At 39.0% G+C, this 21,323-nt stretch overlaps 1 protein-coding gene across 8 annotated transcripts in view; it reads left to right on the plus strand.

The window, feature by feature from the left end:
- The window catches only part of LRRC28 (leucine rich repeat containing 28), a 130,632-nt gene extending 125,805 nt beyond the window's left edge, over positions 1 to 4,827 (plus strand). For 7 of the 8 annotated variants that reach the window (XM_017886899.1, XM_017886900.1, XM_017886902.1 and 4 more), the window contains one exon: positions 4,550 to 4,827. In XM_017886899.1, the coding sequence (XP_017742388.1) occupies positions 4,550 to 4,622 (73 nt within the window). In that variant the 3' untranslated portion in view covers positions 4,623 to 4,827. Of the gene's footprint in view, positions 1 to 1,978; positions 2,094 to 4,549 lie in introns of all 8 variants that reach the window. The other variant, XR_001888151.1, reaches the window with a different exon arrangement.
- Positions 4,828 to 21,323: the final 16,496 nt, after the last annotated feature.

The following is a 21,323-nucleotide window of genomic DNA, read 5'->3' on the forward strand; positions in this document are numbered from 1 at the left end:
TTGTGTAAAACTTTTCAAAAATTTATTTTTTTACTCTTTGTTAGAATTCTTCAGTGAAACCATCTGGGCAGGGAAATTTGTTTTCTTTTTTAAATGATAAATTCAATTTATTTAATGGTTGTAGGACTATTCAGGTTGTCTATTTCATCACAGTTGAGTTTTGGTAGTTTGTAGTTTTCTAGACACTAGACTGTTTCTTGTAAGATGTCAGATTTATTAGTGTACAGTTGTCCCTGGTATTCCTATACATCTTTTTAATGGCTGTAGGATCTGTGGTGATATCATCTGCTTCATTTCTAATATTAATTCGTGTGTTCTCTCTTTTTATCTTTGTCAGTCTTGCTCAAGATTTATCAGTTTTATTGTTATTCATAATCCTAGTGGTTGATTTCATTGATTTCTCCTCATTATTTGGTATTATTCTGCTTGCTTTGGGCTTATTTTGTTCTTTTTTTAGGTTTTTAAAAGCTAAAAGAGGACATTTATAGCACTAAGTACTTACATTAGAAAAGAGGAAAAGTCTCAAATCAATAATCTAAGCTTCTTTGTAATGTAAGCATTTAGTGCTATAAATTTCCCTCAGCACTGCTGTCTTCTACCTATGTACCAAAATCTTTGATTTTTGAATCGTATTTTCATCTTCGTTCAGTTTGTGTATGTTTTAAATTCCTTTGATATTTCCTTTTGACCTGCAAAAGTGTGGTCATTTGATCCATGGGTCAAAGAACTGTGGTGTTTAATTTCTGTATGTTTGAAGATTTTCCTCTTGTCTTTTTGTTATTGGTTTCTAGTTTGATTCTGTTATAGTCAAAGAACATACTCTATGATTTTTTTCCTTGCTTTAAACTTAAATTGTTCTTCATTCTGTAGTTTCCTGGTAGAAATATGAGTTATTAATTTTAGACCTTTCTTTTCTAACATGTGTGTTTAGTACTATAAGTTTCCCTTTAAGTACTGCTTTGGCTGCATCCTATTACTTTTTGATGACTTGTATTTCATTTTCATTTAGTTGAAAATTTGTTTTATTTCTTTTCAGATTTCTTCTTTCACCTAAATATTTAGAATTAAGTTGTTTAATTTCCAAATATTTAGGAATTTTCCAGCTATCTTTTATTATTTCTAGTTTAATTCCCTTGTAGTTTGAGAACATAATTTGTATGATATCTTTTAAATTTTTTAAGGTGTGGTTTTTTGCCCACGTTTTGTAAACATTCTCATTTAAGTGTTCCTACCAGTTTATGGCTCCAGCAGCTCTGTCCAGGTGGGCAGATTTCAGCTGTGACTTGGTATATGGTCCATGGGCATTTGAGAAAAACAACGTATATTCTGCCACTGTTGGATAGTGTTCTGTATATGTCAGATTTTTTTTTATTGTGTTGTTCAGTTTTTCTGTACTTGTACTAATTTTCTATCTAGTAATTCTATCAGTTGCTGAGAGTAAGGTATTGAAGTCCCCGATTCTATTTATGGATTTATCTATTTCTCCTTTCATCTCTATTATTTCTTAACAGCTTTATTGAGATAATTCACGTATCATATAGTTTCATCCATTTAAAGTATACAAATTCAGTGTTTCTTGGTACATTCAGTGATATCTGCAACCCTCACCCTAATCCATTTCAGAACATTTTCTCACCCTAAGGGAAACCCTGAACATTTAGCTCTTGCCCCTGTCCCTCTATCCCCATCATATCTAGCCCTAGGCAACTGCTTATCTACTTTCTGTCTCTGTAGATTTTCCTATCCCTGGCCTTTGGCTTGGGGGTATGGGCTTTACTTGGAGCCAATTTCATCTGGGCATGTTACTGGTTCTGGATTGGAGGTTTCTACAGCAATCTATTTAAGATATAGAGAGCAATAAGGTACCCAGGGAACTCGCCAGCACTGTGTTGTTCCTCAAGTGCCACTGTCCCTGAGCTGTCTGCCTTCATTCTCCCTTTCAGAGCTTGCCTGTGCTTATTTGTTGTATGTTGTTCAGAGTGTTTCAGGTGTAGTGGAGAAGACCTGTGAAGAATGGGGCCTACCCCATCTTGGTGGAACCAGAAGTTCCCACTGAAATATATTTTCTCCCAAAATCCAGAAGGATCCACCAGGTGTGTATCTGTTTCTCTGTAGTGGGCAGTTCTGGATACAACTCTTCTTTTCCATTTGAAACTGCACTGATGTAGCAGGCATGTGAACTCTTGCAGGATTTCTCTCTCACCTCTGATAATCATGTATCTGTTGAGGCATCAAGGGTGCTTGCTACTTCCAATTTGTATTCCCCCTTGCAAATATATTTAGCCTTAGGGAAGAAAAGACTTCTTGGCCCTCCTGGAGATTTTCAGGAGGTGGCTGAGCAGGGTCCGCCACCTTGGGTCCTCTCTGCATTTCCATTTATCCTCCCTCTAGAATCTGCAAGGGGAGTCTAGCACAGCTGTCTCATCGGCTGTTGGCCTCCAATGAGTCAAGGCTTCTGTTAACCATTCCCAGGTGCTTAATGTATCATAATCTGAGTTATAGGTGAAGCACTCCTGTTGGCCTGATCCAATCTTACATTCATTCTTGCTGGCTCATGTACTTAGAATCCATTTCCATGTGTGCCCTCCAGGTTCCTGCTAATGTAGTTTGACAAGATCCTACAACTCCATCGGCATGTACATGATTTCCTCCAGGAGTAGACCTTGCAGTGATCTCTGGATCATGCTAGGATTTTACCCTTTTTGGCCCTAGAGGCGATGAGTATTGATGGTGGTGGGTCCTGAAAAGTTTTTAGGTAACCACCACAGAGGAAGCCATTGAAACATTTTTACCCAAGGGAATGCTAGTTTTCGTAGAAGGTGGAAAGATCTGTCTCTGATATGAAGAAATGTTTAGAGAAGCTAGAGAGTCAAGGCTCTTAGATTTGTGCCTGTCTAGAGGCTCCCATATAAAGTCTCAAGTTCCCACTCTTTCCCAACAGCATCTTTTACCTTAGCATAGGAGACTTAGCATAAATATATCTTTATCTGGCATGTGATCCTGAAACCTCTCCATTTAGCTTCAGCCATGTCCCTTGCAGATTCATAAAATAAGGATTCATTTAAGGCCACCATAAAAACTTTCTGATTCTCTACCCATGCTTTGAGTTGAGATCTCAAGGACTAAGCTTATCATTTTCTTTTCGGAATCTCTTCAGCACAGTCAAAAGAAGCCATCTCACCCCACAAACTTGGAATCACCATGATGCCATAGCAATCAAGTGCCACAGCCACTTGCTGTTCCAATGCCTTGCCCTCCTGTTACCTTCTGTTCCAGTGATATTTGAGTAACTGCGATGCCACCACATGCTACAGATTAGCAGGGTCTCACTTCTCCCTAGTAAGAAAGCCATTCATGTACTCACCAGCCCAACCTTAGAATGTCACTTGGATGAGCTGCTTCGTTGGGCCACTTATAATACACACTGTATTCATCAGGGCTGGAAAACAAAATGCACATTTGGCTGAGACTTTGAAGAGAAATCAATGAAGAAGGACAATTGCCTGAAGTTTGGGCAGGGTGCAGAGCATCCAGAAGGATAATGAGGCACGCAGGGAAGCATTAGGAAGCCTTTACCATGCTTAATCCTTGGGCCTGAAGGGCAACGGGAGCTCTGGAGCCTGGCAAGAACCAGAGGTGGCAAAGGGAGCCTGCCTGATAGAATCTCCAGTCCCAGAGGTAGAGAGGGAGTGGGGTGGAAATACTCAACCTTCCCTCTTCCTGTCCTTCAGCCCCCTGCTGGTGCCTCCTGCTGGTGACTCCCGCTGGCCTAACCAGAAGCTGGAGTTGAGGCAGCTTTGCTGGTAAAGTCTACAGAGGTCCCCTTCCTGGGCCACAGAGAAAGGCGGACTGTGTTGGGGGTGAGGAAATAGAAGACAGTCAGCACAGGGGGTCTTGTGGAAACAAGAGACTGTTCTCCCCTTACCAGAGGATAGCACTTCTGACAGGAAAACAAGGCATCTAACAGCTGAAACTGTCCAGAGTGGGTCGGAGGCCCCCTGGGGTTTGTGACTCACTGCACAAAGGTGTCCAAACCTCTGATATGTGGGAAGACCTTTGAACTGTATTATTCAGATTCTGAAATGACCTCTGTGAGCAATCTATGTGTATACATATATTTGTAGGATAAATTCCTTAAAATTATGTTGTTTAAGCTCTGTGGTATATATGTGTTCTGGCTAGATTGGTGACATTTTCTGTTACATGATTTTTATAATGGACTTCAAATTCTATGATTGCACTGTTGGTTCTAGTAAGCAGAATTCAAAACGTAACGTGGAAAAGATTTTTTTTTTTTTTTTTCTTAGTTTCTGCTTTAGGGATAGTATATCCTCTGAACACTGCTATTAAAATGAACATTCATATGTATATACTTCACCTGATTCCAGTGCTCAGTTTTAAAAGGAAATTTAAATTTCTGTTATGCAGTTTGTCGACCATGGCTAATCCTCCATTTTAACAAAGAAAAAAAAGAGACAGTTTTCAACAGAAAGAATCAGAGACTTTAATCTTGAACTCACAGTGTTCTTCTCCCCTTTTCCCCTTCCAGGAGGACAACTGTTAGTTTTGTGGCTTACTGCTGCTCCACCCAGTGTCTGCAGACTTTTGACCTGCTGAGTTGATAAACACTCAAGAGCCTCAGGAGCGCTGCCAGCTTGACACTGGGGAATCCAGCCAGTCCAGCACACTCTTCCATTCTGTCCTGTCCAATGCGGGGGCACTGCAGAACTCTCTGGAATTGTCGTGATTGAGCTTCAGAGCTGAAATGCCTTCACCCTTCCCCAAGTTGGAATATATCCTCCCCAAATTAAGGACCCGTTTGTCTTCTGTGTTTTCCTTTTATGTGAGTGTGTCTTTTACACAAACCATTTAGATTGATGAGCCTCCCCAAATCTAATTTAAAGCAAGTTTCAGGTGCCTGGAGAACAGTGATTTGATAATCTAGCCAGATTCCCTTTTGAACACGCATACCTTCAATGATGCTTCCTCTCCTCTCCCTTGTTTTCCCCAGAGAGTTATTTCCCTGAGAGCATGTTCTCCACAGTGTCTCCAGTGGAAACTTGTCAGTTTTTGAGGAGTTTCAGAAAACCCCATGGCCTCAATGGTCTTGAGTAGCAGGGTGGGGTGCCTGAGTTGGCGGCAAAGTGAGGCTCCCATGGAGGCTCAGTGAGGATCCCAGAGCACACACCCTCTGGAAAGTTCCAGCCTTGTTTATAAGTTTTACAATGTAGCAACAGACTTTTGTGAGGGATTTTAAAACAAAATGTAGATTGTAATAAAATACACTTCTTATTTTTTAAAATGTTTGCAGAAAATGATTTTGAAATTTTTTAATTTTCTGATAAGTTTTTTTTATATGAGAAGAATCTGAGGAATATTTGAAGCTTTACAGGATCTGATTTTTTTCTTCTTTCTCAATATAAACAGTTTCCATACAATGAGAAAGGGGAGAAAACACACATTGAAATAAGACCTCAGTGTTCCTTTTGATGGGTTTATGATTAAGTTTATACTGACTTTGAAATATTTTTGTCACATGTGAAAGACAGGCTTCAGCTACTTCCACTACTAGTTTTTAACAGGATGATTCTAAATACAAGCTGTGCACATTTACTTAGTCACCTGATGCATGACATTGTCTTCATTTTGACCCTCGTTTCTTGTATACTTAGCATACTGTCCAGATGCAACAGAAATACAGGAAAAGCAGGTCCAAATTCAGCCTTGGACTTCTGCAAAAGTCCATAAACAGAAAGTCTGTGAGCCTCCACCCTGCCAGAAAGAACTGCTCTTCATGAAGGAGTCACGTATTTGCTCTTCCTTTCAAAGGATGGCATTTTAATGTTGCTTTGCTGCCAGATGTTCATCTGGTTGCTGTGAAGTGATTCTTTTTTTAAAATGTTTTTTAATGATGTAAGTTTTCTAAAAGGCAGGGCTGAATGGAGAACCAAGGATTTTCTTGGTAGAAAATTATATTTTTTAAATTTCAGACTTATCAAAATTTGGTTGATGGAATTTTATTAGCTGCCCTGACTTTATAATGCTACGCTCTAACAGTGCCAAAAATCCTACATAGTTACTGACAAATGTGTGATCTTTTTACAGTCACACCACCTGCTGCCCGGAAAGCACACCATCCACGTAGAATGGAGAAGGCAGAAAGTTACCATGTGTTCCCACTGTATCCGCACTGTTCTTACTTCCTCTTGTTCCTTTTCATAACTTGGTCTATTCAGCCTTAACATTTCAAAGGCTTATAGTAAAATAGGAACTAAAGATCTGTATCAAAATGTGACACTTTCATCCTTTGGAATAACTGAAGTTTTAACATAACCTCTACATGTATATAAGTTAGCCGGTGAAAATGTGGCATGAAACTTCACAATTGTGCTTCAGGCCTAAGTGACTGCTACCTATCATTTAAGTGACAGTAAATGTCTTGCTACATTTTTCTATTTCATCCTCTACAATCATATGTCATGGAATGGAGCTATGAAATGTGCTAACTTGGTATTCAGGATTCTCATTGTGATAAGGTAATACATTAGTTTTACCTTGTTTGAAATTTTACAAAGATGCTTACAATCCAAGCATTCTTTCTCTACCTAACTACGGTGTGTTAAACAACAGCAGTGGGCTGGGCAGACAACTTTTGGGCAGTCTCCACTATACTCCTTGGGTGTAGCACCTGAACTTAATTGATGAGAAGTGGAACTTAAATGGTTTCCCTGGTGCCGTTCATTGTGGAAATGTTATGCTGGATTCATCGATGTCATTCTTAATCTTTTGATATTATAAAGGAGTGTTACCAACTGGGGAAAATTTGCCTACATGCTGTATACTTGAATTGTGTCCAAAACTTTGCAGAAAAGCAAATCTGAAGTTACTATATATGTTGTTTTCTTGAGCAACAGTTACGCTAGGTAGAAAAGTATTTCACACAATAATAGTAATGCAAAAAAAGTGAGCTACTTGGAAAGTATCTCTGTTCAGGTAAGTTTACTTCAGTGGGCTCTCGTGTGGTTAGTGGTAAATTTTAAAGTCCAGGATAGCCTCATGAGCATAGGCCTTCATATGATGTAGTGCAAAGGGGGCCCATTTTAATGGATTACCCTGTCAGTGTTCATCAGTATGTCCAATTGTTATCATACCAAAAACCTTAATTACATAACATTGTATGGATGAAATGCTGCATCTTCAGTTAATACATGTTTTGAGCACACTCTTAAAATACATAATAATTGAATGATCCCTATTCAAAAGAGCCCTGGCCTGGGTGGAGAATCCACTCTGGCTAATGGATAAGAGTGATGAACTTCTTTGTTACCTGGCCCTTCTCTTATGGAAAAGTGAGGTGTACATTAAGCATCTTTTGGTCACCGTGCTTCACTAAGACCTTTCACACTCCAGCTTGTCTGACTAGTGTAATGTACATCTCACTCCTGTTTTACATTGAGCATTACAAATTAAAATCTTTACAGTCTAGGGAAAAAAAGGCTTCAACACCAGTTGGCTTATGAGGCTCTGCGGATAATTTTTTCTAAAATATATAACTATTTTGTAGTCTCTGGGGACTTTCAAAGCCAGTTTTTAAAATTATTAGTAGTAAAGTTGTTTCTCTTTCCTGAATGAAAAATCAGAAATTCTAATCTTTGCTATAAAGTACTTAAACACAATACATTGCCTCAGCATAAATCAAAACTTTTTTTTACGATGATTTATGAACATGGATTTCTAACTGGAAACCGATGCAACCTGATACAATTAAAAATTGAGATGTAAATTCATTTCACAGACTCATAAACACACTCTCTTTAAGACTCTTCTTTAAATGGATCCTTACATTACCCTGCTCATTTTATTACGCCTTCATTTTTGTGGTTTTCATTCGCTCCTGCTTGCTCCTCTTGAAGTTCTCATACATTTTCCCAGAAACGCAGTGAATATCTTGTCTATGCTTCAAACAAAGGGGGTTTTTATAAAGTTTGTATTTTGAAATAGCTCTATGTCTGTCTAAAAATCAAGTCTCAGCGGTGGCTCACACCTGTAATCCCAGCACTTTGGGAGGCCAAGAATGGCAGATCACCTGAGGTCAGGAGTTTGAGACCAGCCTGACCAGCATGGTGAAACCCCATCTTTACTAAAGATACAAAAAATTAGCCAGGCATAGTGGCACACACCTGTAGTCCCAGTTACTGGGAGGCTGAGGCAGAAGAATTGCTTGAACCCGTCAGGCAGAGGTTGCAGTGAACTGAGATCACACCATTACACTCCAGCCTGGGCAACAGAGTGAGACTCCATCTCAAAAAAAAAAAATTGTTCAAGTCTCACTGTGCCTACAGGGAGGAACTACCTTCCTGTGTCATCAGCTAATAGATCTGAAAGTGATGCCGGTGTCTCTAGGAAAGGGATTGATCATAGCCAAGTGACTGACTTTCTTGGTCAGGAAAAGAGCTTGCTTCACAGCCTTTGAAGCATGACTGTATGTGTGGTCCCCTTGTACTTTGGAGACAGAAAGTACTGGCAGCCAGTGTGGTGGCTGGGCAGAAGGCGTAGCATTCGGAGATTATTTCTACATGTAATTAAGAGACTTTCAAGGGTTAGCCGGGTTCTTTTTCCACGCAACAAGTGTGGATTATTGTTGCTACCTGTGTTAAAGAATATCAGGTTTTGTTTCTCATGGTGATTTTGAGTCTTAATGATCCAAGATTTTAAAATAGATACATAATGAAAGAATTATCCAGGCCTCTGAAAATTATGGCAACATTCATTTGGAGTGTGGCTAAAACTCATACTTCATCCAGTTTGGTTGCCTCTCTTAGTTACTGCAGTTTATAGAATAATTGAGCTTGAACCATGTGAATGCTCAGAATGTCAATGGTGGAGTATTTATTCAAGAGAAATGATTGAATCTCAGTATGAACAACGAGGTTTGTGGTGTTTTAACTTGCCCTATTCCTATCTCCCCCTTCCATCTCTGTTGTATCCTTGAAAACCAACAGTATACAATGAAGGTGAAAAGTAGCAGCCTGGAAGCCACTAGAGGGGGCAGAATGGATTTAGAACTCCTTTAAAGCCTCATTCCCAGAGAATTGTCATTATTTGACCAGTCAGGCAGGTCCCTGGAAGACCTCATTTGCAAGACTTTATTTTACCAGATTGGAGCTTGCCAGGTGTGAAAAGCCTTTTTCCCAGGGAGGTTAATCAAGAAAGACTCAGAGGCAATTGGTTAATTTTGTGGTTGCCTCAAGTGTTGGCTAACCCTTGGAGCAGACAATAGGCTAACCAAAAACGTAAAAGGAAAAGCTAGGGAATGAGATGTCCATAAGGACCTCGAAAAGTTCTGGTATTCTTGGGAATTTAGATGGTCATGTGTATGTATAGAGCTTTGCATATGCCAAGGGTTATACTCCTGCTCAGGAAAGACTTAAGAATATCTTGAGCTGTCACTGTAGGTTGACCTTGACACACAAGCAGAAAGTAAGGCCAAAGGCAGCTTCCTTCCTGTCGCCTTCCTGGCTCAGTGTTGAAGTGGTGCCCCAAGAGGCACCCAGAGCCCTTAGCACAGATTTGGAGACGTAGCACAGTAAGAAAACTCCCTTAGTAGTGTTTAGGGAAATTTCTGTCCAATCATTAGCTGACCACTAAACGGCCCTAGCAGAGACTTCAGTGTCCATGCACTATAAAGAATATAGACTTTACTCAATTAGTTCAGAATAGTCACTAAACAAGCCAAAAACCCAGCAAGTACATCAAGCCCTTAGCAAGGAGATAAAAAGGTAGGTATGATTTCCAGAGTTGCCACATTATTCTTTGAAATGTCCAGTTTTCCACAGAAAAATTATGAGACACATAAAGTATGTTCCATATATGGGAGGAATAAAAAATAGAAACTGCACCTGAGGAAGTCTAGACATTGGATTTTTAGATGAAGACTTTAAATTGGCTATTTTAAGTAGGTTCAGAGAACTAAAGAAAAATTGTGTGTAAAGAACTAAAAGTATGAAAATGTCTCACTAAATAGAAAATGAAAATTATTTTAAAAGAACCAAATATAAATCATGAAGTTGAAAATACAATAACTGAATTGAAAAATTCATGAGAAGAACTCTATCTAGTCTGAGAAACAGAAAAAAGAATAAAGAAAAATGAATAGAGCCTCAGGGACCTGTGGCACACCATCATGCATACCAATATATGCATAATTGGAGTCCCAGAAGAGAGGAGAGAAAGAGGTAGAATATTGGGGAAAAAATAATGGCCAAAAACTGAAATGTGATGAAAAGCATTGATTTACATACCCAAGAAGCTCAATGAACCTTGAGTAGTATAAACTCAGAGATTCATGCCTGGATACAAAATCACACTGTCCAAAGAATCTTGGGAGCAAAGAGAGAAGTGACTCATGTGCTAGGGATCTTCATCAGAAACTATGGCGTGTAGAAGACAGTGAGATGACGTATTCCAAGTGCTGAAAGTGAATGACTATCAAATAAGCATTCTATTTCCAGCAAAACTATCCTTCAGAAATGATTAGGTCATGCCCAGATAAAAACAGAATTTATTAGCAAGGCTGCTGTACAAGAAATAATGAACAGAGAACTTAAGGCTGAAATGAAAAGATAATAGTAACTCAAATGCACATGAAGAAATAGCACTGGTAAATGTAGCTATATTGGTAAATATAAAAGGCAGTATAAATGCATTTTTGGTAACTTCTTTTCCTCCTATCTAATTTGAGGCAATGGCATAAAACAATAATTAAAAATCTGGGCACAAAGTGAAAAAACAAATTTGTATGACAACATTACAAAGGAAGGCGGAGGGAAAAGAGTTACAGAGGAAGAAAATTTTTCTATACTGTTGAAGTTAGCATTATTCAAAACTAGGTTGTTATAAATCAAAATGTTATAATCCTCAGGGAAAACACTAAGAAAATAGCTAGAGAATATATGGTAAAAGTTACAACAAAGAAAATGGTACACTAGAAAATAGCTGCTAAGAAAAGACATGGAAGTAATGGAGGAATAAAGGAACAAAAAAACATAGAAAACAACAAGGCTGGTCACAGTGGCTCATGCCTATAATCCCAGCACTTTGGGAAGCTGATGCAGGAGGATTGCTTGAGCCTGGGAGTTAAAGGCCAACATGGATAACGTAGTGAGGCCTTGTCTCGATTAAAAAAAAAAAAAAAAAAAAAGGCAGACTAAACCCTACCTTATCAATAATTGTATTAAGCATAAATGGATTAAACACTCAAAAGGCAAAGGTGGTCGAATGGATAAAAATCATGGTCCAACTATATGCTGCCCTCTAAGAAACTCTTTAGATTCAATGACACAAGTAGGCTGAAAGTAAAAGGATGAAAAAAAATACATGTAAACTGTAAGAAAAAAGCTTGAGTGGATATAACATCAGACAAAACAGACTTTAAGATAAAAATTGTTGGTAGAGACAAAGACATTACATAATAAAAGGGACAATCCATCAAGAAGGCATAATTTCAATAGTTGAAATTATGCAAAACATGTTCTCTGACCGCAGTGGGATGAAATTAAAAATTGGAAGAAACTTTGGGAAACCTACAAAAACGTGGAAATTAAACAGTACACTCCTTTTAACCAATGGGTCAAAGAAAAGAATCACAAGGGAAAAGGAAAATCCATTAAGAGAGTAATGAAAATGACAGAACATACCAGAACTTATGAGATGCAGCTAAACCATCACTTAAAGGACCATGTATAGCTATAAATATCTCTGTTAAAAGCTTCAAATCAATAACCTAGCTCTAAACCTTCAGAAACTAGAAAAGACTAGCAAACTAAATGTAAAGCAAGCAAAACAAAGAAATAATATGGATTAGAATCAAAATAAATGAAATAGAGGATAGAAAGAAAAATAGAGAAAATCAAACCAAAAACTGGTTCTTAGAAAAAGTCAATAAAGTTGACACACCCTTAGCCAGCCTAGAAAAAAAAAAATTGAGAAGACAAATTACCAAGTCAGGAATGAAAGGTTACTACCAATCTTACAGAAATAAAAATAAGAGTTCATATGACAACAAATTAGGGAGCTTAGATGACACAGACAAATTTCTTCAAAGACATATACTATCAAAACTGAAGAAGAAACAAAAACTTTAAATAAGTCCAAACAAGAGATTAAATTAATGAGTAATCAAAAAATTTCCACAGCCAGGCATGGTGACTAACACCCGTAATGCCAACTACTTGGGAGGCTGAAGCAAAAGGATGGCTTTAGGCCAGGAGTTTAAGACCAGCCTGGGCAACATAATGAGACGTTGTCTCTAAAAATATATAAATTAAAAAAAGATAGGTGTGGTGGTGCACACCTGTAGTCCCAGTGACTTGGGAGGCTGAGGTGGAAGCATCCCTTAAGCCCACGAGTTCAAGGCTGTAGTGAGCTATTGTCACACCACTGCACTCCAGCCTGGGTGAGAGTGAGACTCCCATCTCTTAAAAACAACAAACTTCCCAGAGGGAAAAGTCTAGGAGCAGATGTCTTCACTGGTGAATTCCATCAAACATTTACAGAATACCACCAATTATTCACAAACTCTTCCAAAAAACAGAAAAGGAGGATACCCTTCCCAATTCAGTATCACCCACATTAGAAATCAGGCAAAGAAAACAACTACAGGCCAACAGCCCTCAAAATAGATGCAAAAATCCTCAACAAAATACTAATGAAACTAAATCCAGCAACATATAGAAAGGAATATACATCATAAGCAAGTGAGATTTATCTTAGGAATACAAAATTCAACATACAGAAATCAATGTAGTACACCATATTATTAGAATAAAGGACAAAACAACATGGTCATCTCAATGCATATAGAAAAAGCATTTAATATTTGGCAAAATCCAAAACTCTTAGATGAAAACATTCAAAAGCCAAAATGGACTTTTCATCCTGAAAAGGACATCTATGAAAACCCATAGCTGATATGTTGACACAAAATACTGTAAGCCTTCCCCCTCCCCCCGCCCTGGAGATCACAAATGAGACAAGGATGTTCTGTCTCATCACTTCTATTCAACCTTGTACTGCAGGTTCTAGCCAAAGCAGTAGGCAAGATGAAATAAAAAGCATCCAAATTGGAAAGGAAGAAGTAAAACAATTTGTAGATGACATGATCTTGTATGTAGAAAATATTAAGGGATTCACACCAAAATATTACTAGAGCTAATTAAGTCTAATGAGGTTGCAGGATACAAGATTAATATACAAAGATCATTGACTTTTATACATTAGCAATGAACAGCACAAAAATTTCCATTTACAACAGCATCACAAAGAATACCTGGATTTAACATCATTAAAAACCAAAGATAATTTGAATAAATATAAAGAAATTTCATGTTTACGATTGGGAGAAAATATTGCTAAGATGTCAATACCCCCCAAATTGATCAACAATTTCTATCAAAATACCAGCTGCACTCTTTGCAGAAATGGACAAGCTGATCCTAAAGTAATATGGAAATGCAAGGGTCCCAGAATAGCAAAATAATCTTGAAGAAAAAGTTGTAAGATTCACACTTCCCACTTTGACATTTACTACAAAGCTACTATAATCAAGACTACGTGATGCTGGCATAAAGATAAACACATGATCAATGGAATAGAATTGAGATTTCAGAAATCAACCATTACACTATGGTCAATTTATTTTTGATGAGGGTGCCAAGACAAATCAATGACAGAATGTATAATCTTTTAAACAAATGGTGCCAGTGAGATAGCCACATGAAACAATGAAATTGAACTCCTATTTCATACCACAGGCAAAAATTGCTGCAAATGGATGGCAGACCTAAATGAAAATAGGTCTTAGAATGAAAATAAACTCTTAGAAGAAAATGCAGATGTAAGCCTTTATGACATTTGACTAAGCATTTGATTATTTGATATAACACTAAAAGCACAAGCAACCAAAGAAAAAATAGACAAATTGTATTTCATTAAAATTAAAAACCTGTGCCTAAAGGACACTATCAAGAAAGTGAAAAGACAACTCACGGAATGGGAAAAATTGTTCCAAATTATATATCTGATAAGGGTCTAGTATTTAGAATATATAAAGAATTCTTACAACTCAAAAAAAAATTCAAAGAAAAAATGGTCAAAGGATTTGAATACAAATTTTTCCAAAGAAGATATGCAAATGTCCAAAAGCACATGAAAAGATCTCAACATAAGGAGTCATTAGGAAAATGAAATCAAAACCATGAGATACCATTTCACACACACTAAAATGGCTATAAACAAATAGGTGGAGAATAATAAGCCTTGACAAGAATGGATAAATTAAAACTTTCATACATTACTGGTGGGAATGTGTGAACTATGCACCCTGGCTGAGTCTCGCAGTGCCTCAGAAGGTTAAACAGAGTTGCCACATGACTGGTAATTCCACTTCTAGGCACTTAAGAAAACTGAAAACACATCCACACAAAAACTGGTGCATGAATGTTCATAATAGCCAAAAAGTGCCCATCAATGGATGGATGGATGAATCAAATCTAGTATATCCATATGATGGAATATTATTTAACCATAAAGAGGAATGGGTTAGTGACACATGCTACAACATGGATGAACCTTGAAAACATTATGACGTGAAAATGAAATGAAAGGAGCCAGCCACAAAAGATCACATGTATGATTCCATTAGCATGCAATGTCCAGAATAAGAAATCCCTAGGGACAGAAAGTAGATGGTGGCCAGAAGTTGAGGGGAGAAGAAAATGGATACTAACTGCTAATGGGTATGGAGTTTCTTTTGGGGCAATGAAAATGGTCTGGAATTAGATAGCAGTGATGGTTGTACAACCTTGTGAATGTACCGAAAACCATCGAGTTGAGGTAAAATTCAGTGTATGGTATATAATATCTCAATTTAAAAAATCAAAGCTAGAGATGCAACTTACTTTACATATCTGTTAGTACATTTTTTGGATAGACCAACACTCCTTCCAGAAGCCAGGGAACTGCTGTCACTGTGGCTGTAAAACAGAGAAAGCAGTACTAACAGCTCATCTGGTTTCAGATTCTGTTCTTGCTGGTTAACATCAGCATCAGGCCAAAACTGCAGTAATTTTAAATTTTCACTTGGAGAGTCTTCCAATTTACTTAATCTGTTGATCAAACAATTACCATCCTGGTAAGCACTCCTCAAGGACTGAAACCTGCTGAAAGTAAGACACCATGAAATGAACGTGTTTGAACATAAAATCAAATGGAAAATTCTGTAAAGTACTAGGAAGTACTCCTCTGTAAAGCATTTGGATGCCATATTTGCTTTTTTCCTCAGTTTCCAACACTGTTTTGGTACCATCCTTTAGAACAAAAATGTACAGGAAGGAATTATCTACCAAACGTCCTCCTACAGCTTGTTGGTGCCTGGCACTGACCTGCACCGTTAGATTTATTGACTGAAGAATTACACCTTCTTTGATGGTATGCAGTTTAATTCAATAGATAAAAGCTACGTCTAGATTTTAAATAAATGATAGAGATTTAAAATTGTATATAAAAAACAGTCGTTATATCTTGCTTTCTTTGGGTATGTATCCTTTCTTTAATTGAACAGGCAAATAATTTTAAGAGAAAAATATAAAATCCAGCTATAATATTATTAATCTGATCTTGCTATTTGAAAGAATCTAGGTCAGTTATGTTTTGAGCTATCACTGTTGAGTCCTGTGCATTGATTATATAATCTTTTTTCTTTTCTTTTCTTTTCTTTTTTTTTTTTTTTTTAGATTGAGTCTGTCTCTGTCTCCCAGGCTAGAGTGCAGAGGCACGATCTTGGCTCACTGCAACCTCCTCCTCCCAGGTTCAAGTGATTCTCCTGCTTCACCCTCCCAAGTAGCCAAGAATACAGGTGCATGCCACCACACCCAGCTAATTTTTGTATTTTTAGTAGAGACAGGGTTTTGTCATGTTGGCCAGGCTGGTCTCAAACGACTGGCCTCGTCCTCCCAAAGTGCTGGAATTACAGGATTGACTACCCTAAAAGGGTAGACCTGGTCTTTTTTTATTTAGTACAGAAATGTACTTTAATCCCAGTCTCCTTGCAGGAATTCTCTATCCATGTAGTATTTTTTATAGTTTCTAAATCATGTTAAAGTAGCCTTTTTCTAATTGTAAAAGTAATACTGCAGGCTAAAGAAAAGCATGAAGTGAAAGCTTGAAATTTCATTAATCCCCCTCTCTTTTGATGAATATTTGCCTATCTTTTCATTCTTTCGTATGAATCCTACACATACATATGTGGTCTGACTTAAATGGCACATTTCTATGCAGTTTTATAACCTGCTTTCTTTACCTATTATGAAAATCTATATCAATAAACAGATGTACACAATCACTGCATAGTATTACATGTCTACTGGCCAGATGCAGTGGCCCATGCCTAAAATCCCAGCACTTTTGCCAAGGTGGGCAGATCACTTGAGGTCAGGAGTTCGAGACCAGCCTGACCAACATGGCAAAACCTCATCTCTACTAAAAATACAAAAATTAGCCGGGTGTGGTGGCAGGTGCCTGTAATTCCAGCTACTGAAGAAGCTGCGGCAGGAGAATTGCTTGAACCTGGGAGGTGGAGGTTGCAGTAAGCCAAGATCGTGCCATTGCACTCCAACCTGGGCGACAGAGTGAGACTTCATCTCAAAAAAACAAAAACAAAAAAGTATTATATGTCTGCCAATATCATTTAATATAATATATATTTATATGTATATTTAATATATTTTTAAACCTAAGTCTTTTTCTTTCTCTTGTATTTGAAAATATAGATTTCTTCCAGTTTCTTCCTCTATGACTTTATTTGAGCAGGCAGATGGAAGATTTAATTCTTTTACAAGCAAGTACTAAATTGCTACTACTTTTATAAACACACATGATCAGTTCAACTCTTTTCAACCAGTGCAATCTTGGAAAACATTATCTTTATTTTTTTTTTTTTTGAGTCTCACTTTATCGCCCAGGCTGCATTGCAGTGGCACGGTGTCAGCTCACTGCAACCTCTGCCTCCGGGTTCAAGTGATTCTCCTGCCTCAGCCTCCCGAGTAGCTGGGATTACAGGTGCACACCACCACACCCAGCTAATTTTTTTGTATTTTTTTTAGTAGAGATGGGGTTTCTCCATGTTGGCCAGGCTGGTCTCGAACTCCTGATCTCAGGTGATCTACCCGCCTTAGCCTCCCAATTTGCTGGGATTACAGGTGTGAGCCACCGTACTTGGCCCAGAAAATGTTATCTCTTTATTTAATGTAAGATTCATTTATGATGAGGCTTGTAATAGGATTTCATTCCAAATGTATTTTTATTTGTGTGACTGGTGTGCCATGGCCACGCAATTTTCATTAGGTTTCCCAGAACCATCTCTGTTTGACGTATTATGTAAAAGCAGCAACAACAAAACAAGCTGGAGTTTCATCAATTAAGCTTTTGCTTAATATTAAATTCACAGCATTGATTTACATCAGATTCATGGCCAAAATATTAATAGTTGGCATGTTGTTCAGGGGTCACTACAAAAATAAGCTATGGGGTCCAGCTTTAGTTAAAATGAACAGCTCACAGAAAGAGCTGTGTGAACACCGAGAAAATGGCATCAGGAAGACGAGGGTGGCAGCAGGGGCCTTGTGTCAGCTGCAGAAGAGCAAGCCGCACCATTTGGGGAGTTTTTGTGGCTGAGAAACTCCGCAGACTTAGGAAGTGTGAGGAGTAAAGAGATGGGAGAAAAAAGAAAAGAAGAGGGTCGTGGGGGTGGGGGGAGATGATGAAATACCACCGCTTTAGTAACAAGGCATTACTTACAAATTAGCATGATTTCACCAATGCCTATGTTTGCTCTGAAAGAAAATCCAAATTTAAGGAAAGAAATGTTATGGTGTTTCACACCTGTAATCCCAGCACTTTGGGAGGCCGAGACAGTTGAATCACTTGAGGTCAGGAGTTCCAGACCAGCCTGAACAATATGGTGAAACCCCGTCTCTACTAAAAATACAAAAATTAGTTGGGTGTGGTGGTGCATGCCTGTAATCCCAGCTATTTAGGAGGCTGAGGCAGGAGAATCGCTTGAACCCAGGAGGTGGAGGTTGCAGTGAGCTCAGATCGTGTCATTGCACTCCAGCCTGGGCAACAAGAGCAAAGCTCCATCTAAAAAAAAAAAAGAAAAAAGAAATGTTATGAATTGGTAACATCAGTCACATTCCTACAACTTGCTGGTGCCTGGCACTGACCTGCAGCAGCCTCTGAGATTACTAATAGGCTGAGTGTAGGAGTAGCCTGGACCGTGTCTCCATGGGAGTGGTGGATGGCTCTTCTGAAGAAAGACTTAGGCTCAGTATTTAGAAAACTTGAAATGAAAGTGAGCCCATCTCTGTTTACCCTGTAGGAGTGAGTAGCTGAAGATGAAGGGAAGCCCGGAGGTTTTGCAGGTCACCAAAAAAGCCCTAATCGAAGGAGGTACTATACAAATTTAGAAGAAATGGTGCATGATTGTTTACAAAGGTTCCTGGATTTGCAGTGTTTGGCAGAGGAAGAGACATGGAGAAATACTGAAACTCATGCTAAAGGTGAACATGAAAAAGTGAGATTAAAGAGCAGAATCATCTGATATCACAAGTATCAAAAGCAAGCAAGCAACAACTTGATCTTTGCCTGTGCCTGTGGCCACCTCAAGGAGTTGTCTTCGCACGCCACTTTCCTTTGGGACAGTCTTGCCCAGTCCCATATCTTTGCGTGATCTCACTGATGTATCTGAATTGGCAAACCTATCTCAGAGGATGTGGAAAATTCCTCAAATAGAATTCATCATGCTTCATCCCAACTCACCCTCAGGTTTCTCCAAGAAGCCCTCTCAGCCCCTTTGCCAAACCTGTAGCAAGCAAATGTAGATGATTCCTACTACAGATCACTTCCTCTGCTTCTATTAGGTGGTTCCCATTATTTAATTTAATTTAATTAATTTATTTATTTAGAGACGGAGTCTCGCTCTGTTGCCCAGGCTGGAGTGCAGTGGCTCAATCTCGGCTCACTGCAATCTTCACCTCCTGGGTTCAAGCAATTCTCCTGCCTCAGCCTCCCGAGTAGCTGGGATTACAGGCACCCACCACCACGCCTGGCTAATTTTTTGTATTTTTTTAGCAGACACAGCATTTTACCATGTTGACCAGGCTGGTCTCAAACTCCTGACCTCAGATGATCTGCCTGCCTCAGCCTCCCAGAGTACTGGGATTACAGGCATGAGCCACCGTGCCTGGCCAGTTCCCATTATTTTTATATTAATATTTTAGTCATCTTCATCAGGAGTTGTGGTGGAAACTACGTTTTCCACATTACCAATATCAAAACAACCTTTATTCTACTTATATAGAAAGACCCAGGGAAATCTGAGAGTTTCATTTGGACCACTTTCATGTCATATTTTTCACTAGAGTCTTAAATGTCCATTCTAACTAGAGCATTCATTTGAAAATATGCCATCTGGGACCACACTTTGGTCACCCGAGTTTCTGAGAAGATGCACACTTCAAAGCATGAGTTAAATAGCTGCTTTCTATTTTAACCTGCAGCTTCCTCATATCAAAACTTTTTAATGGTACTGTATTAGTCCATTTTCATGCTGCTGATCAAGACATACCTGAGACTGGGCAATTTACAAAAGAAAGAGGTTTATTGGACTTACAGTTCCACGTGGCTGGGGAGGCCTCACAATCACGGCAGAAGGCGAAAGGTGTGTCTCACATGGCGGCAGACGAGAGAAGAGAGCTTGTGCCTGGAAACTCCCCCTTATATAATCAAATCTCCTGAGATGTAGTCATTATCACAAGAACAGCATGGGAAAGACCTGCCCCCATGATTCAATCACCTCCCACTGGGTTCCTCGCACAACACGTGGGAATTGTGGGAGTTACAATTCAAGATGAGATTTGGGTGGGGACACGGCCAAACCATATCAGGTACTTTTACTATCCAAAGTGATACACAAAGCAGTCCCCACTAAGTGATACCCTGCTTCCTCTGAATAAAAGAAAAAAAATCCAAACAAGACTGAAAGCTAGGAAGCGAGCCCACCCAGACCAGCAAAACCAGAAGGAGCTGAAAAATCACTCCAGGCCTATCACGTTCGTAAAGTGCTTTAAAAAGTTCTCCTTCCAATCCCAGTTCACTTTGTACTTAGGAAAAAAGAATTCAAGGTATAAATTGAATAAATAGATATGATAGTGATGACGTGTGTAAAAGCAACCGTTCATACTTTTAGACTTGTGAAGTCAATTCTTTAGGTATGTTTTGGCCTATATAGAGATTTAAGAATATTCAGACATGTATCTGTTACATGAAATAATCATTTCACTTCTAAAAATACTCTTCTGCTACTAATTCAATTTAAACAATGCAGCAGGAAAGCTTAATTAAGCTTTCTAGGTTGTTAAAACTCTGCTTCCAGAAAAATATACTATTCTTAGAGTCCCACAGTCAGATTGCAAGAAACAACTAATATATTATCAGTCAAGAAATGTTGGTCCCTTTCTTGTGCTTAGCACAGAGCCCAAGCTAAGAGATTTTTAACTCAGTAAACCCCGAGAGGGGGCAACTGGAGAGGACTTTGTTCTGCTGGTAATGTCAGCCTTGGGAGAGGGGAATTGACAAGAGGCCAAATTCCTCCAGGAAATTTGGGACTAGTTGAAACCATCCTATCCCTCCTTGCTTTGATGATGGTGATTGATAAGTTTTAATCTTTCAGCACCTGGTGTTAACAAGGCAGTCTTCACAGCACCAAAACAACAACAAAGAAAAACCTAAAACATCATTTACAGATTGGCAGCCTGATCCAGAGCCTGCAGAGGGAGGAGAAAGTAGCAAGGGAGGGGAGTGAGAAGCTTGACTCCCTTTTCCAGACACCGTAAGGAAAAAATCCAACCTGCTGAAAAGCCACAGGAAACATGAAGACTGTGTGGTGTTTGCTGGCTGGGTGGAAAGAGGCCTGCAGGAAGGGCTGGCCTAGCTATGAGTGGATTTGAAGGGGAAGATTGTTCCAAGCAGAGGAAGGGCGGGGCTGTGAGGCAGGGTCCCGTGGGATGGGATGGGGGTGAGTGTGGGCTGGTGTGAGTGTGGACAGATGTGAGCCTGGATGGGGGGACGTGGGTGTGTGTGAGCGTGGATCGGGGACATGAACAGGGTGTGAACATGGACAGGTGTGAGCATTGATGGCGGGTGAGTGTAGATGGGGGTGAGCATGGATGGGGGGGCGTGGACGGGCGGGAGCATGGATGGGGGTGGTG

Source organism: Rhinopithecus bieti, unplaced genomic scaffold (genome assembly GCF_001698545.2).
Source record: "Rhinopithecus bieti isolate Rb0 unplaced genomic scaffold, ASM169854v2 scaffold_15821, whole genome shotgun sequence".
Taxonomy (NCBI): Eukaryota; Metazoa; Chordata; class Mammalia; order Primates; family Cercopithecidae; genus Rhinopithecus; species Rhinopithecus bieti.